We start from the raw sequence: 18,736 nt of genomic DNA on the forward strand, positions 1-18,736 counted from the left end.
AAAAAGAAAAGTGCCCAAGCCCCATAACTAACTTTAATTATTAGGGATAGGAGGGAGGAAGTAGTCTAGTTATAACCTGATTCTCTAATTTCATGTTGCTCTCTCCCATTTCTTATTTCTCCCCAGCACATCTTGCTATAATGAAAATAGGTACAAAAGCCACAGGAAAAATACTGTATAACAAACTACACGACATGCTATTAGTTCTTTAATAGTTACGGAAAGGATGTCCTGAAGTTGTCCCCAAATCTTAGAATACATCATCACGTTGCATGAAATGCTTTTGAGTTTTGGCATGCATTATGGGGAAATTCTGCTACTAAAGTACTAGGAGTTTATTTTCTGAAAGATACCATCCCTGCAGGTGGTTAGCAGTGCAAACTCTTTTTGGTCTGCAACAGGGAAAAGTTAAATAATTCATTCTGGAATGTTAACTTTTAAAAAACTGCATTTAAAAACCAAAACACTTTTCTAATCTGGCACAGTTTACAAAAACAGAAGCGAGATCTACCAATTTTGGGTTGAACTCCTCAGGCGACTTCCGACGATACATTGTCATTAAAGCCTGTGTTGCTGTTGGAATACTGTTACCATTGAGATTGAACTGTCGCTCTCCATCTGCTTCAGAGCTGAGACTTCTTTGAGGGCTGGAGGAAACTATACTACTTGGTCTTGAATACACCTGTAAAAACCAACAGCCACAAGCTGTTCATGGGTCAGAGATTGAGAATTTTGCTTATACTGCACCAAAATTATTGCATCCTAAGAGCCAACTCAGTTTGAGGAAATCAAACCTCCAAGGTGCAGCTCAAGGGTAAGCATCTGGCAGCAGAAATTAAACTAATTTCAAACAATGAAATGAATTTTTAGTTTTCCAATCAAATCAGTTCTAAGTATTTACTTCACCACACCAAAAATCTAACCATACAATTGAGCTGGTTTTAATTTTTCAGTGACTAAGATAATATATTTGAAGTTGCAAAGGCAAGGTTGTTAAAAATTATGCACCCAAAGACCTTCTACGTTAATTTCTACAGACAATAAAATGGCTCATCTAACAGGATGTTTTGCACCACTGTATAGAAATACCAAATTACAAACAGAATTTTTTCTCTTTCTTTCTCTTGTTCTTTCTCGTTTTTATTAAAAAAGCAGAGGAATTTCACAATGGCCAAGATTTTAAAATGTTATTAGGAACTTTGAATGACCAACCTGAGGCACCTTAAAGGAAGTTTTCCATCACAAAATGCTAATTTGACAGAATAAAGATGTTCGGCGGTTTCCTGCCAGCCCACTAGCGGGCATGCAGCTTGACTTTCCAGATGGCCATCTCCCTGCCCAGAATTTTTCAAAAAATTCTGTTTCAGTTCTCTCAAAATAGAATTTTTCAATATTCCATTCCATGGAAAATTTTGCATTTCCGACTCTTTGTTCTGATCTGGAATTAATTTTTTTTTTAAATGAGAAATTTCTGCAGAATACAAATTCCAGTTCTGGCACAGCTCTACTGAAAACCTATACTGTTAAAATCAGTCCATGTTGAACACCTCAAAACTGAGGTATCCGTGATCACTAGTCACCTTTTAAAATCTTGGCTAATAACAAAGGTATCTTTTCCACAGTATTTGACTCTATGAAAAGGTTTACAGAAAACAAATGTGGTTTAGAATGAATTCCTGCAATCATGCCATTGAAATTCTCAATCATTTAATTAAATCTTAGAAGGTAATTTGATAAAAATATGAAAAATTTGAAATGCTCATAATACAAATAGTACTTATCTATCTTTTACACTGAAACAAACAGTTAAATATTAAACTCAAAAGCCAACAGAACAACCATACAAGACCATAAATTATTATTATTTATATTACAGTGGCCCTTGCATGCCCCAGCCAGGATTGGCATCCCACTATGCAAGGTGCACAAATAGGTTCCAATTTTTAATTTCAACCATGTTTTGGTTATAATAAGTGGAATCATTTGTGATGAAAGGGACTCCATAACTGTCAATATTCTACCAATTTTACAAAGTTGATTTCATATATACATATATGCTAATACACACACATATTTAGATATTTAGATGTGTATTACAATTACATATGCACTCAGATTACTTCATATCAATTACTATATATTACTGAAAAGGAGTCTTTAATCAACCAAATATTTTATACAGCAGTAGAAAACAAAAAATATATTGGTCAATTGATACTACCTGTGCAGGAGAAATTTTAGATAGAAAATAACTATCCAGTGGGGACTTGGCCAGGACACTAAAGTTAACAAATCTCTTCCCCCCCCCCAAAAAAAAGTTAAATGGGATTTTTAACAAATTACTTTGGTTTTAAGACCTAGACAATAAGCAGCACAGAACCACAGAAGGGTTTAGTATGGATTCAGAGCAAGAGCGCTACATAATTACCAATATCACTTCCTGCAAAGCAGTGTTTTTGTTTCGGAACATTGTGATCTCATCAGATCTGTCAAACCAATCAATCAATCTGAGGCAGTATGTAAGACTCATTTCACATGACACTAATACTCTGGGTGCTTGATTTCTGCCTCATTTCACTTTTGATAAAAACTAAAATCTGTATGCTTAAAGTGGCTTACATATCTTTTTTTTCCCCCAATGACTACCTATACACCAGTAAAAAAAGGGAGACAGTTCATAATTGGACCATATGATTTTAGAGATTCATTTTCTGTTAAAATGTTTAAAAGTCTAGTGGCAATGAAGCAGCAATTTAAGATTGCTCAGGTTAAAAATCCTTATTTTCAGAATTAAAATTTAATCTTGGGCAAGTGAGGAGTTGTATAGAAAGTGACAGTTTTAGGCAACACCTGTTCATTTCTTCCAGGTGCTACAATAGTTAGAATTCATTTGGAACTCACATAAGTTGACAGTTGTCGAATTTTTACTGAAAGTTCTACCACACTATTTTCTTTAAGATGAACAGTAATTTTAAAACATAGAAGGAGGAATTTGAGCTGCTCTTCTGTACAGATGATGGTAGATACTCAGTGGCCAGTTAAAAGTCTTATTTACAAGCTGTATTCAGTATAGTAATAGCTGTGATGGTCCCAGGATATTAGAGAGACAAGGCAGGTGAGGAAATATCTTCTATGGGACCAACCTCTGTTGGTGAGAGAGACAGACACATAAGCCTTCAAGCCACACACTTACTGGACTGGAAAAGAGCTCTCTGTGGCTTGAAGGCTTGTCTCTCTTACTAACAGAAGTTGATCCAATAAAAGATATTACTTCATCCACCTTGTCTCTCATTTACAAGCTTGCAAAACAACCAGCACTAAAAAATTGGAGCCTCTAATCATAGAATATCAGGGTTGGAAGGGACCTCAGGAGATCATCTAGTCCAACCCCCTGCTCAAAGCAGGACCAATCCCCAATTTTTGCCCCAGACCCCTAAATGGCGCCCTCAAGGATTGAACTCACAACCCTAGGTTTAGCAGGCCAATGCTCAAACCACTGAACTATCCCTTCCCCCTCACACAGCAGCTAATGCCATTGTCAAGAAGAGCTGGCAAGTTGGGAATTTTTTTTTCCAGGTTTAACTCTAAAAATAGATTCCAGAGTCATAATATTTCAATCTGTACGATGAAGATATGAGGGTCTTAGCAGAAATGACTTAAGTTTTTATAAGCGTTAGTCTTTATACAGAAATCTCAAGAAAATGTCTCACATATGGACAAAGAAACTACAGTTAAATTCTCTGTCAGTGAAATTAATTACATTTTTCCCCACACACCTCATCATCCGAACTGTTGTAACTTCCAGCAATCTCTTTTTCAGAATATGTTTTTGGAGTAGTTTGTAGAAGGAAGTCAGAGATCCTTTGCACAAGAAAGTCTCTATCCTTCAAGTTGGCAAAGAGAAATGTCATTTTGTTTTTAGTGCTGATGGATAATGGGCTGGGCAACACATTAGAGCTGTCCGCCTTTTCCACTACTGACACCTAGGGAGAAACAATAACCATTGGTCATGGCTTTTCAACAGTTAGCTTGATAAGCACCATTTTCAAAGATGAATCTTAGGGATCATCTTTACAACCAATGCAGCAGTACACTTCTCTTTCTTTCTTTCTTTTAGACAAAATTGGCATCATCATGCATCACTACTCCTATTGGAAAAACAGCATCTGTATTGAAACAAAGATCTCTACACTGCAAATAGAAATTGATGGGAAGCCCTGGTGTAGATGAACAACAGTCTTTTCCAACACTAGCCCCTTGCTTTCATGAAACAACTTTGTGGGCTCTAGATCATCACATTACTTAGTTTGTTATATTGTACTTTATCTTAAATAGGTTTTCACTACAACCACCACATTTCCACAGTACGTGTCCTATGAGCTCCCTAGAGGCCACACAGTGCGCTCCTACTCAAAGTTACAAAGCTAAGTACAGAGTGTGCCCCTCAAGTGCTATTTTTTCCTTACTACTAGACTCAGCAAGATTTCAGAGGATCACAGCCTCATAAGGTAAGCTGTTTCTTTGATAGTTCAGCCAGGGCCTCAGTTGACGCTGCTTTATTATGCTAGCTCTGTGCAGAAGTGCATTTGGTGGATTTTGTTATATTAAACTAAAAAATGGAAAGTTTTTTTGCTTTAACGGTGAACAAACATGTCTTAGAATCTCTCTCTAATTTACTGCTGACAATAAATGCAAAGAACTATTTACAATTTTTAAACACTAAATCACTGAACCAGATACTCCAACCCACTATGAATACAGTCATCTATTCCAAGGACTTCTTTCCACAAGATCAAGGAACCTGCATTAAGTAGGGAACTTTCCCCATCTTGTCCTCTCTCCCCAGGAATCTCTTCAAAATCTGGAGAAGGGTAAGATGCTTTTTCTTGTAAGGATTTTGTCTGGCTTTCTGTTAATTATGTATTCACTAATCAAACTCCAACCTGTATGCAGTATTCAGAGCAAAACCTACAAAGCACAGCTCAATATTTCCATCAAGCTTCTGGAAAGGTAAATCACAATATAGAACTCCCACTGATCAATTATACATGAACTATAAACTTGTGATGTATGTTCTATGCTCAACTGATTATGCAGTTAAAAAAACAAAATCAATCAAGTTCACAGAAAGACCTTCTCCAGAGCATACAGCACAGCTGTAAGTGCTTTTAACCATCACTTTTATACAATGGATCAGAATCTTCTAGGTAATAAAAACTGCATTAGGCATTTCAAGATAAGAGAGCACATTTCGGTTTACCAAGATTTTTTTTTTAAAGTAGCAATCCATGATCAGACATTAGCACGATACCTTAATGTTTCATTAGTTAAAAGGGCTAGATAATTTGTTTTTCATTTAACATCTCTTCTGAAGTTGTATTCAAAGACTGCAATACATAGCTTAGTCTCAAAATATTTCCTGTTCTCCTCCCCAACCAACTTCCTTCTGTTTTTCAATGAACTATAAATCAGCTCTTTATTAATGCAAAAGAGCCTCATTAACAATATATTTAAGTTAACTAATGAGAAATATTCGTATACTAGGTTTCAGAGTAGCAGCTGTGTTAGTCTGTATCCACAAAAAGAACAGGAGTACTTGTGGCACCTTAGAGACTAACAAATTTATTAGCGCATAAGCTACAGCCCACTTCATCAGATGCATAGAATGGAACACACACACACACACACACACACACACTATATATATATAAAATCACACACACACACAGATAAGTTGGAAGTTACCATACAAACTGTGATTATCACTACAGAAGTTTTTTTCCTCTTGCTGATAATAGCTCATCTTAACTAATTAGCCTCTCACAGTTTGTATGGTAACTTCCAACTTATCTGTATGTGTGCATATCTTACAATATGTTCCATTCTGTGCATCCGATGAAGTGGGCTGTAGCCCAGAAAGCTTATGCTCTAATAAATTTGTTAGTCTCTAAGGTGCCACAAGTATTACTGTATTACTTTTCCGTTCCACTTAAAGAACTATCTGAGGGCATTCAACACAGAGGAAGCACAGATAAACACAGTGCCAGACTGGATGGGTTATAGCCAGGATGCTGTAGCATCAGCAGAAGCCACAGCAGACGTGCTTTCTTCTTAATGACAGCAGACAATCACCTACTCTCCTCTCCAAGTGCAGGCACATGCCCACCTAAAGCATTGGTCTTTGAGGCTGTGGCTGCTGACGGGAGTGAGTGGTGCACTCAGAAAATGAAAATTTTACTTCCTGACCACTGCTGCAGGACAGTGCTTCTAAAGGTTATTGGGACTGAATGCCTTTGTGCCTATCTGCAAAGGTGTTTCTTTGCTCAAGTCCCAAAAGGCTGGAACTTAGAGCTTGATCGAAAGCCACATGAAGTCAATAGAAAGCCTCCCACTAACGTCCAAGGGCTTTAGATCAGGCTCTTAAAGTGCTGGAAACACCTAGTTTATTATTGTTTTCAATGTCATAATTACTGAACAATAAACCTCAACAGTTTACACACAAAACTTTAAATAGTTAATATGTATTTCCTCTGAGAGGCCATCTGAATCCAATGCTGATAGCTATAGCTGCTGCTATCAGAAACAGCTGCCATTTCCACATCTAAAAGAAACTACAGTGCTTCACAAAGGCATGTGGATTTTATACCCACACCCAAGATATTTTCTCCACTAAACTTCATTGGCACAGTTCATTGCTCCTCTTAAATACTCTGTAAACAGAGCACTGTGAATTTAAGGTCTCATTGTGAACCACCAGGATTTAAAAACACTGCTACCTACCACTGAGAAGCTGGATTTTGAAGTTTCCAGTGGAATAGCATTTGATTTTTTCTTAGTGATTTATTTTGAGGTACTATTTTTCACAATCAGTAGTTTTTCAGATTAGGCAAAAATATAGGCCATTTCTCATATGGGCTAGGATTCGTTCAGCATTCCAAGCATCCTGGGCCAGCCTGACCTGGCTATACAGCAAGTTACACTCTTACTTCCATTTTAAACAAACTTCCACATCCCAAAAGGCATGCAAGCCATACAATTTTCTCCCCATTACAAACACAATTACACAGAATTTTTAATTACAATATGCTTAAGTTACTTTTATTATTAGGATAATTTTAAGTTCAGATTAAAATACAAAAATTGCGTCTATCAATCAGAAGTATTCTGTAGCAGTTTATTTTAAACACAAATGCTTCAATGTAGATTTTAAATTGCAGGCAACCATATTTAAAACTAAAAGATAGTGCAGCAATTATGCAAATAGGAAACTAACAAAAAATTGACTAATGTCGCCTATATGAAAACTCTTCCCCACCTCTAAAATACCAACTGAAGCCATTCTTCATAAGAGGAAATTCACTGTGTTAACATTTCTTTAAAACTGGCCAGGCTGGCCCAGGATGCTATTAAGCATTTCTGTTTAAAACAGACATTCAAATCTTACCATTTGACAGTACTTTTATTGAAATATGTGCTGTTGGTTACTTCTAAAAGAAGTTTAATGCCCCACTTGGCTGGAAGGACAAAAACCATGCTGTTGCCCTTAAGTATAAAGAATATAAACAAGGGAAGATAGAGGAATAGGAAAGAGTACCTGTAAATCACAGTAGTGTGAGCATAAAACTAAAGTTGCTACTAAACTGGTGCTACTTTGGTGACCACACTACCATGATGTGACAACAGGACAAAGGGATTAACAGCTTCCCAGCATAATGAAAATTAATGCTCGGATCCATCTTAAAAGTAGACAATTAAAACAATTTACTGTAGATATTCAGAATTGACACTCACCTCTCGAAGGGGGATAATGAGGCTACATAAGTTCTCCTCCTTACTAGTAAAGCAGATGTAATTTGTAGAAACAAACATCTGACCCAAAATGTGCATTTTATTAAATGGAGTCCACAAGGTGCAATCTGTGTGTCCATCTAATTTCTCATCTTTGGGAAGTCGGAATAGTGCACGGTATCTCTCACTCTTTGCTCTAGCATCAAGATCCCTAAAGACAGTGTTTTAAGATGCACAAATATTTACATAAAAATACATTTCAGACATGTCTTTGCAGGTCACATAGTAAATATATACTTGAAACCCATTTATTTATGTAGCTGTACACAAATGTGAAAAAAATCAGAAAAGTTATTTCTATGAAACAGCTTTATTAATATCTTGGTACAGGTACAGCATTGGAATTTCTTAATAGTCTATAGATCCACTGTAGGTCTTTCTAATGTGCTACATATATTCTACCACTTTTTAACACTAGGGAGTAGTGTTAAAAAAAAATTAGAGTGAGACAATGCACCTCAATTGTCACTATGTAACAAAAGAAATGCAACTAAAATATAAGACAGACAGACTACAATACATTTCACTAATATATTTAAAATGTAAAAATAATTAACAAGGAGAAATTCAGCTACACTGTAATAATACCATTAGAGAGAGAGAAATAGAAATACTTTCTGTATTGTATTTGGCACTTTTGACTTTTCTTTTTGGCTCCATTTTATTGTCAGATGTAAGAGTTACAAGTAATAAGTTCTGGACAGAACAAACTAACTATACCCACATCTGTTTGCCAGTTATAAGGCTAAATACACACAAATGGGCTTGATTCTCATTTATGTTAAGACCCCTTTACATGGCTTTGGCAGGGTAAAAGGGCCTTAAAGTGGGTATGCGTATGCATTGCAAGGCCCCTTTAAATTGTCATAGCCTTTTAAATGTTACTCAATGAATATGAGAATCTGGCTCAAATGTTCTATTCTTATTTTGGTAACATGCCTATAAGGCCTAGGCAGATTTTTCCATACCCACCTTCAATGGCAGACCAAACAACAGTGTTTAAGTTACTCTCCATCTCTCACTACCACTACAAAACAATAACGCATCTTGAATTAAAAACTACTAGACAAAATGTGGAAGTAAAAGGGTATATGAGGTCCTAATGATTAGAAGTGAGTGTTACCAACCGTTTCAGTGCAGATACTTTTTTGGGGGATTTCTTTTTCAGTTTTGGTAATGACTTGTCTTGTTCAAATCCTTCGTTATCCAAGAGCTGTCTCATAGCTATGTTGGCAAGCTGTTCCATTAATTTGAATGTCTCACTGATATTGAGAAATACCGAGAAGTAGTGTTCACTTGACCTTGTGCTCACTTTGATCATGTCAGGAAAAAGCAGTGTAGCATTCTTCTCAAGCTGAGTGATATCAACCCAGCGGATCACTAACTTTGCTGAACAAAGAAAACAGAAAAGATTCAGCACAAGAATGAATCATGAAAAAGGTTGGCACCTCAAAGCATTTTTCCTCTTCCGTGTGAGAGAGAGGGCATTAGTTCACCAATTTGATATTTTGTGTGTCACAGAATGAATTCAGATTGGATTTTCTTCCATCTTGGCACGGTGGAAGAACAGCAGAAGCAGAGCAGCCAACTTGGCAAAGCAAAAAAGATAAATTTGGCCTCCTTGTTACCTAATGTTTCCAGTGTGATTTATTTATAATGACATATGACACACAGACACGTGCACCATCATAGTGAGGGATCACGAAGGCCATATTTACCTCTTTTCTTTGCCAAGATGTCTGCCCAGACTCTGATCTCCCTCTGCCCCACTATGAGGTCAGCAAATGCAATCTGGGCACACCAAATGGGCTGCTTACTACACTGCCTCTAACATGCACAGAGGTTAACTAATAGAATCATGATTTTCAAAAAGTTTGTGAAAGGCCTTACTTTAACGATGCTTCAGTGTACCAACATCTGTGACAAAAATAAAGAAACTAAATTTATAAAAAGACCTTAGGGATATTCATATAAATCTGTATGTAGACAGCATCTCTTACCATGGAAGCAACTGTTTGTCAATCATTTAATTTCAATTGTTAGACTGCTTTATTTTAGGATTACATGCGAGGCAAAATGACATTAATTGTAATAAGTTATTCTGTGCGTTATTATAACTTTACATGGTATCTTCACTGTGCTTCGGTCAATAGTATCGGGTATCATTCAATTTGTCAGAGAGAACTATTAAGTTTTGCTTTATAGTAAGACGCATACAGAGTACGAAGTATTGTCCACAGGATATTTGAATCTGCTCAGAGGTCTGGAGTATTAATAGTCATCCTGATGGAGATGTATTTGGGGGCTGAGTGACAGTGAAGCAGTCAAAGATGCAGGGTACATGCAATTTATCATGAGGCTCTTCAACGGATTCCACAGATTCCACCATATATATGATTTTTATATTTATATATTCATAGAAGTATAAAAACAATGTTGAATTCTCTGTGTTCCTGAATTACACGATTGGTGTGGTTCAGAAAGTTAGCTCCCTGGGGCAGGGATTATGTTTATTTAAATTTTTGCACAGGACCAAGCACTCTGTCAGTATCCAACAAACAAACAATAATAAACTGCAGCAGATTTCCTATCCATCCTCAGATGACCAGACTGAGCTGCCATTGTTAAAAACGTACCTTCTCTTCCCATGAGAAAGGAATAAAAGCAAAGGTGGTTAATGCTAAGGTACATCCAGCCCTGACGGGGGACCTTCCCCTTCCAATAACTACAGGAGTAGTAGTTCACCAGTTTCTCTTCCTCTGGCATCCCAAACAGCTTGTGGAACTTCACTATGGCTTCTTTAAACTTTTCTGTGTCATCATCTTCTTTGATACCATTGATTTTGTTGTACTCTGCAATGATACCCTGAAGAGGAAGAAAACATGAAGCATGTTTGCCCCCAAAAGATATTTGACATCTTTATCAGACATTAAACTGAGTTTAAATGCCATGACCGTTACTCTGTTGTCAGAGAAGTCAGTTTCCCTCATCCTTACCTTTTCAGAATGTACTACCCACCTTCTGTTCATCAATTATCTTCCATCCTACAAGTCAGACTTTCTGATGACTTGACCTCTTACTTTGCTTATGTCTCAGATAACTAATCAATCACACTCCTGCATTTCTCAGTAGCACTGCCCCGACTATTACACTAGTAAAGAGGTTAGGAGGAGTCACTGCAACTTGTCAAAAAAAGTTCACAAATATTGCATCTTCATTTTTTCCACCACATTTTGGAGCAAAATTGTAGAAAAACTGAATTTTGGAAAAATGTCAACCAATTCTAGTGAGTGCAGAGAGACTAGGTAAAAGAGACAAATGTTTCTTTGATTGTAAGCTCTTTGGGGCAGGGATTGTCTTTCTGTTCTTGTTTGTACAGCACCTAGTACAAAGAGGCTCATGTCCATGACTAGGGCTCCTAGATGCTACGGTAATACAAAACAGAACACTATAGGAAAACAAAATGTTGTTACTTTCAGAACAAGGAGAGAGGAATGGTTATCTCCAAGAAAGCACTTGGTCTTCTTTTGATTATCCCAACAGAATATGGGAAACACCACATGCTATTTCATTCACGGTGTGATGAGGGGATCAAAAACATAATGAAGAGCACAATTCAGATGCTGGTAGAGCTGTCCACTGGTTGAGAACAGGCTAATGGCAGCCCTGAAAGTGCTTTCCAATTGTCCTGTTTTAAGCCACTAAATCTACCTCAAATACCCCAACTTGATAGGGCATCCATGTCCTCTTCCCCATCCCATCCCAGGCACAAATATTGTTTAAGTAAATAGGAATGGACTTTCACTAGAGCAGAGGAGTTTTATTCTAAATAAAAACAGATCACCATTGCTACTTTCTTAGTGACAAAAAATAACTTATGACCCTTCTTAATAGGTGTTAAATGAAAGGCTAGTACTTGGTAACTGAAAGGATCCGAATGAATGCATCCAATGAAGTGAGCTGTAGCTCACGAAAGCTTATGCTCAAATAAATTTGTTAGTCTCTAAGGTGTCACAAGTACTCTTTTTCTTTTTGCGAATACAGACTAACACGGCTGCTACTCTGAAACCTGAAAGCATAGAAAATTTCTTGTTTACTAATTGAACTATTACAACATGGAAAAAAAAAAAACTAGTAATCTATAACATATCCCTTCTTTAACTTAAGGTTAAAAGGGAAAGTGATTTCATCCCTTCAGGTTAGTGTAAACTACTTTGGGGAGCCTAGTGGGGGTGGTGAAGCCTTCTTTGTTGTGCAAACATGCAGTTATACAGGAGTTTAAGTAGTAACATTCTTCTTAACAAAGCTGTGTTTGACACAATAGCAGTCTCATGGAAACAGGTATTTTAATGCTACAGGTTTAAGCCATTTATAAAAAGGGGTCTATTGTATTTATTTCTGATCTGCTAATGAAATTTCCTGAAGCACAGCTGGGTTTTTAAGAGGTATAATTATTACATGAGAGGTTAGAATGGAATCAGATGGAGCCAACAGGCTTCATCGACGCACAGTTTATGTACCAGTATAAATATTTTGCTTAGAAGTGAGATTCTGTGCGGAACTAACTACACACTGGTAACCAGCACCTTTATTTCGATATGACTGCATCGACGCTAAATATACTGGTGTAATTAAAGTGGTCCAATGTTATTTTTCTAAGTTTCTGTATGTAATAGAGGAAAACATTATTCATTCTAGACAGACAGAATTATTGGTTGTTTTAAGTACTTAATGTTCTATAGGTCAGTAGCGTTAATAAAGAAGTGCGTTTATTTTCAAATATTCATAACACATTTTTAAAATTTCAAAGCATGAGTGAATCACAGAAATTTTTTGGATCTAAAACCAGCCAAAACATTTATTTCCTTTAATCTATTTTAGATGTTGAATTAAAACCAGAGGAGAGGATAGATGAAGTGGGGACTCCCACATATAATTATTTTGATTACACCGATATAGATATTTATGCTCCAGCAAATTTCCCTAATCTAGATATGCACACAATATCAATTGACATGTTGCTTTCCTTTCAAGGAACACGGTGGTGTATAGATCACTGCGTCAGATGTGATGGGACATTACAGTTCTATAGTCACATCTATAATCAACAACAATTTCTATGTACATACATACACACACACACACACACACACACACACACACACGCTACCTGTATTTTTCCTCTGACAAATGTGTTTATGTCATTTTCATTTTCAAAGATTGAAAGAGTTTGCAACAGATTCTGTTCAAGCCATTCCCAGTGTTCAGTGATTTCCTTCCTTGAACAACCTGCACAAAAGAACAAAGTAAATAATTCACGGATATCTAAAATTTGTTCATCATGATTCCCAAAAACAAAAGATTTAAAGCAAAATGAAAGAGGTAAAATGTTTCACACAATGAAATAAATGTCATAACCTTGGTAAAATTGAAAAATTCTCCCCTAACCCCCAATTTCACTACTAATGATTGGTGGTAACTCCCAAGATGAACCCACATGGGTTATTTTAAAACTTTTCTGTATCAGTACTTAGTTTAAATATCAATGAAGAATACTACATTAAAAAATCTTAAACATAAGGACCCTAGCATATTTGTGGAATTGTAAATGACATGCTAATGAAGTCTAATTACTGAAGGTGGTGGCTGCATTTGTTAGGAGCACAAACCAAAAAATAATTGTACATTATACAAATAGTTCTTGACTGAGGTAAATCCTAATATAGGATACAGTCACCAAACTTTAAGATCAAAATCATGTTTGAAACAGGCAATCAGTGGAATTTGTCAATAGGTATCTCAGACCATAAAGGAAAGAAATTTTCAGAACTTCAGATGGAAGAATATCTTCATCAAAAGAATATGAATTTTGACAGCACTCTAAAGGGATGCACATCTTTTGTAAGGATGTCACTTTTAAAGTGAAAGCTGAGATAGACAATATTGGGCTTGGTTTCTATGGAGCCAGGAGGGACTCGAACAAGATTTCTGCCATGGAGAAACACATACACATACATTCTGTAAATGAATACAGGGCTAGAATGAAGGAACTTTTCATGGATCAGGCATTGAACAGGCAACATTTTACTTCTATTTTCTCTGCTGTAAGCTTCCACTAAACACCACTTTTACTTTCTCTAGCTAGCACTGTTTTTAACTGTTATACAATATTTTCAGAAATAGAGATGCTTGTGCTGTCAAAGATCTCTCTGTCCTGACATGGAAGGCAGGAATAAATCCATAAGTACTAGTTTTAGGCACCAAGATACCTGCCCAGGAATGGCAGGATTTTTGTACAGACAACGGCTTAAACAATCATGGGTAGCCTAACCTGCTACACCATGATAACACTCTGACATAAGCATGCTGTTGTCATGCCCTCCATCCACACAGGAGCTCTATCTGGCTGTGATAAGCAATACAGCTATCTGGGCATAAATACAGAGATTCACAGCACCACAACTCACTGCATCACTCTATGCTCTTATTCACAGGTGTTGTAGGGCAACTTATCTCCTTGCTCTACGGATGATGAGTGGAAACGGCCTAAACCCTGGAAATTCTCATCCCGGCAGGACCCAAGATGGTATGGTGGTGTGCTGTTATATGCCAAAGGCATCAATCCCGCTCAGTCTAATAACAGACAGATGCTATTTTTTATGGAAGCAACGTTTCTTTTTTGTGCCTCTGAAGAAGCTGCTGCCAAGGGACAGTAGTGGGTATCTTAGGGTAGGCCTACACTGCAGTGTAAACCCAGGGTTAGCAGACCATGAGTGGTTAGATCCTGGGTTTGTTAACATAGGATTTGAGCATCCACACTCATTTGTAACCCCAGGTCAGGAATTGTTGAACCATGGTCCCACCCTGGGGCTCCAGTGTCTACACTGCATTATGTGGGTCTGAGTCCAACTACCCGTATCCCAGACTTCCTAGCACCCTCCCAAAATGTGGCTGCTCTAGCTCAGGGGTGGGCAAACTTTTTGGCCTGAGGGCCACATTGGGGTACAAAACTGTATGGAGGGCTAGGTAGGGAAGGCTTGCCTCCCCAAACAGCCTGGCCCCTGCCCCCTATCTGCCCCCTCCCACTTCCTGCCCCCCTCAGAATCCCCATCCCATCTAACCCGCCCTGTTCCTTGTCCCCTGACTGCTCCCTCCTGGGACCCTGCCCGCTATCTAACCCCTCCCCCATCCCGACTGCCCCCACCTCTGCCCCATCCAACCGCCCCTGCTCCCCGTCCCCCGACCGCCTCCCCCAAACCTCTGCCTCATCCAACCGCCCCCTTCTCCCTGTCTGCCTCCGTGGCCCTGGCTCCCTTACCAGGCCGCCGCGGCACCTGGCCAGAGCCAGACACACTGCCGCGCTGCCCTGCATGAGCAGGCAGCCCCACAGTCCAGAGCATTGCCCGTGCGGCAGTGTGGCTGCAGGGGAGGGGAGACAGCAAGGGAGGGGCCGGGGGCTAGCCTCCCAGACCAGGAGCTCAGGGGCTGGGCAGGATGGTCCTGCGGGCCGGATGTGGCCCACGAGCCATAGTTTGCCCACCTCTGCTCTAGCTCATTGTTCGTGATGCAGTATGGGAAAGCTTGACTGTCCAGAGGACAAAGGATATCAGCCCATGGGATTATGGAATACTTTTGGTAAACTCCCAGAGCACGAGTCCACTGTGGCTGCATCTACACTGCATAGCATTAGAGCTTGCATCCTGGGTCCTGGTTTACTCAGGCTCAGACCCTCCACCCTGTGGGGTCCTGTGACTGATCCCTGGGTTATTGTGATTTGTTTGTAGATGGAGGTAGGGTTCATTTTGAGCCAGAGTTTGAATCCTGGGCTTACATTGCAGTCTACATAACCTTAGAGGCTGCTTTTGGCCTGTGCAAGGTGAAGCCAATGGTTTACCAGCAGAAGCACAACAAAAGAAAGGGACAATGGGGGGGACGGAGGCAGGTACCAAGCACATGTTGTCTCTCACGGAAGATCACAGCTTTCTGCGTCTGGATCTGAACCACAAGCATACTATGGTGTGACCAGAATGAGATGGCAACATTGGATAACCAGCAGTGGGTCCAGAACTGTCATATGAGGAAAGCCCAACTCCTGAAGCAGAGCACCCAGATGAGCGAGCCAATCATGCTCCAGAAACACGCTGCTATTGCCTGTGGAAGCTGGCAACCCCAGACTGTACTAGATTTGTTGTTAATCAGTTAGAGGTAGGCAACTCCACAGCTGCCACAGTGGTCATAGAGGATTGCAAGGCAATTAATGCTGTGCTAACTTCCAGGTTGATAAAAATAGGAAATATTCCTAAAATAAGTGTGGGTTTTGAATGGATGGGCATGATGCCATGGCATTAAAAGGTCTGTCTTGTTTCAATGTGGCGAGCTGGTATGTGGTTCCCCTGCCCCCAGTAGCACAGTCATCGATGGGAGGTAAATGCCACCTGTCATTAGGCAACACAGCACACCTTTCACGGCCGTGGTTGACAAAAACCTTATCCTGATGTGTGCCAACGACACACTGAGCAAGTTCAGGATGGTAGTGCAATGTGCCATTAGCTTACTGACAGCAAGTTGGCAGTGCTTATGGGCTCATGGTAGTCTGTTTAATGCTATACCCAGGAATCTCAATGCCAATGGGAATATTTTAAATACTTTCTAAAAACAACAATAATAAATTGGTTTCTGCACTAGTGGGAGTGTGCCTTACCACGGAGAGTTATTTGGATGGTAGTGCCTTTAAGGAGTGTATTACAGCAAGTTACATTTCGCCCAGGCTGGCTACTGCAAAAGCCAAGTGAATGCATGCTGATACACAGGCTTCTTACTGGGCATTTTTCTGCTTTATTTAACAATGCATATGAGTAAAGACAGAGATAGCACAAGGAGGGTGGGACCAAAGACACCAAGCAGCGATATATGAAGGTAGATCCCTTATGATCAGGGATCAGAGCACAGACAGATGGCATACAGGAATACATTCCTAGAGGGCTTGAGAGAGGAGACTGGAGAACTATCATGTATTGATTCTTGGGACTGACTGCAGGTGAATGTTTTCACTGCCATTATCTTAGGTTAGCAATACACAGCATAAATTAACTTGGGGGTTTGCCCTATATATCAGTGTACAGTGGCTGCCTTGCCACGTAGCACACAGAGTGCGTGGATGTATAACTGTCAGATGTGTTAAGGGGAAAACTATGGTTGAATCCAAGTTATGTCCACAATAAAGACAAGACCAAGATGAATTTTAAGCAGATATTTGCAGAACACAGGTTTTAAATGAGTGAACATGAATATCTGTACCCAAAACCACTTCTAAGAGTATGTTCATCCAACCAGGAGGGAACAGAATCAATACCCATATGACCTGTGTTTCCAATCACAGCTAATCAACAATTCAAATTATAACTAGCAAATAGTTCATGAGCAGCTAATTGAATGTAGCTACAGAATTCAAGAAAGTTAAGCTGTTTATGAACTGACAATTAGAAAGAGACTAACCAGAAGTAATTATTTGCTACCAATTATTTCAGTTTTAATAAGAACATAGATTAAGGTTATAACAATACATTATAGCTGTGTTACAATATAAAAGCTTTTGTAGGTGATCTTGATGCAACCATGCACAAACCAATTATTTCCTACCCTCAATTATAAATGTGATGTGAATACAAACCCAGACCTCACTGACACAGTTTTAGTGAAAGCAATGGAATGAGATCATCTATGCAATTCCTAGGGAGTATGACAGAAAATTTCCTGCAATACCCTTGAAAAACCTTAAAAACCTTATTATTGTAGGCCAGGATTGTATGTAGCAGGGAGATGTGACCAATGTAACATCTGGGAGTTCAAAAGACTACACTGAAAATGTGCTAGACAAGTATGGACTTTTGGGACAATGAGCGTTAAGTGGATTTACTGGGGATTCCCTAGGGAGAGGGTAATACAAATTACCCAATCTTGTTATGCAAAACCCTACCCTTTTGAAACTATCCTCTGAAGAGAGGGTCTTGGTCTGCTAATTATCTGTTACTGAAGGCCAAGATCAAAGGCCTAAGTTGTATAAAGAAACAGCTGCTCTGCCCAGCCTGGGTTCTGGTTCTGAAACTGAGAGACAGTTATGAACTTGCAACTATGGGAAACCCAGCTGTGGGTTTTGAGGAACTGACACTTACGAGAGTCTGAGGCTGGAATCATTATGATCCAGTCTGGTAAGCTCTTTAGCTTGCACCTAGGTTCTTTTATTGTTTTTTAAAAGGTTTTCCCTGTAATGCTTTCACTTCAAGAATAAAGCTTCTTACTTATAAAGAATTGTATAGTAAATTTTAACTGTGGATAATTATGCTGTTCATAGCCTCTGGAGAGGAAGCAAATTGCAGACACTAGCCTATTTACAGTCTGTCTTGCTGGGAATATAACTGTATAAAGCAGGGGACTGTGGAGCTTTGAAAACTCCTGCTTAGGATGGAGAGAGATTAAGGTCAGCAAAAAGAAGTGACAAAATATGTAAGTTATGTACAAAAAAAACTAGACCACCAGCAGCAAGACTGCTCTTCTCCTACACTGCAATGAGGTACAGTTTGGCCACACCATCATAAAGGCTCTGCACTTCTTTTCTAAGGGCTTGTCTACATGGCATGGCAATACGCACCACAAGGGTGTGAATTCTAATGCACACTGTGTTGTGCACTAACTGACACATGTAGACCCTCCTGGGAAAAACTAAAAGTTCCCTCATGTGCATTAACATGCACTAGCAAACTTTTAGTGCATGCCAGCAGGGTCTAGCTGAGCCAGTTAGCACAACAAGTTGGTGTGCATTATAATTCACATGCCTTTGGTGTGTATTGTGTAGACGGGTCCGAAGTCATCTATTTCTCATTTGTGGCTC

At 38.9% G+C, this 18,736-nt stretch overlaps 1 protein-coding gene across 4 annotated transcripts in view; it reads right to left on the minus strand.

The window, feature by feature from the left end:
• TBC1D9 (TBC1 domain family member 9) overlaps positions 1 to 18,736 on the minus strand; it is an 83,447-nt gene that overhangs the window by 38,800 nt on the left and 25,911 nt on the right. For all 4 annotated transcript variants that reach the window (XM_038398563.2, XM_043513226.1, XM_043513227.1 and 1 more), the window contains exons 3-8: positions 13,019 to 13,137; positions 10,485 to 10,713; positions 8,976 to 9,237; positions 7,792 to 7,999; positions 3,777 to 3,983; positions 512 to 682 (exon numbers count right to left, since the gene is read on the minus strand). In XM_038398563.2, the coding sequence (XP_038254491.1) occupies positions 512 to 682; positions 3,777 to 3,983; positions 7,792 to 7,999; positions 8,976 to 9,237; positions 10,485 to 10,713; positions 13,019 to 13,137 (1,196 nt within the window). The remainder of the gene's footprint in view (positions 1 to 511; positions 683 to 3,776; positions 3,984 to 7,791; positions 8,000 to 8,975; positions 9,238 to 10,484; positions 10,714 to 13,018; positions 13,138 to 18,736) is intronic.

This window comes from Dermochelys coriacea, chromosome 4 (genome assembly GCF_009764565.3).
Source record: "Dermochelys coriacea isolate rDerCor1 chromosome 4, rDerCor1.pri.v4, whole genome shotgun sequence".
NCBI classification, from domain to species: Eukaryota; Metazoa; Chordata; order Testudines; family Dermochelyidae; genus Dermochelys; species Dermochelys coriacea.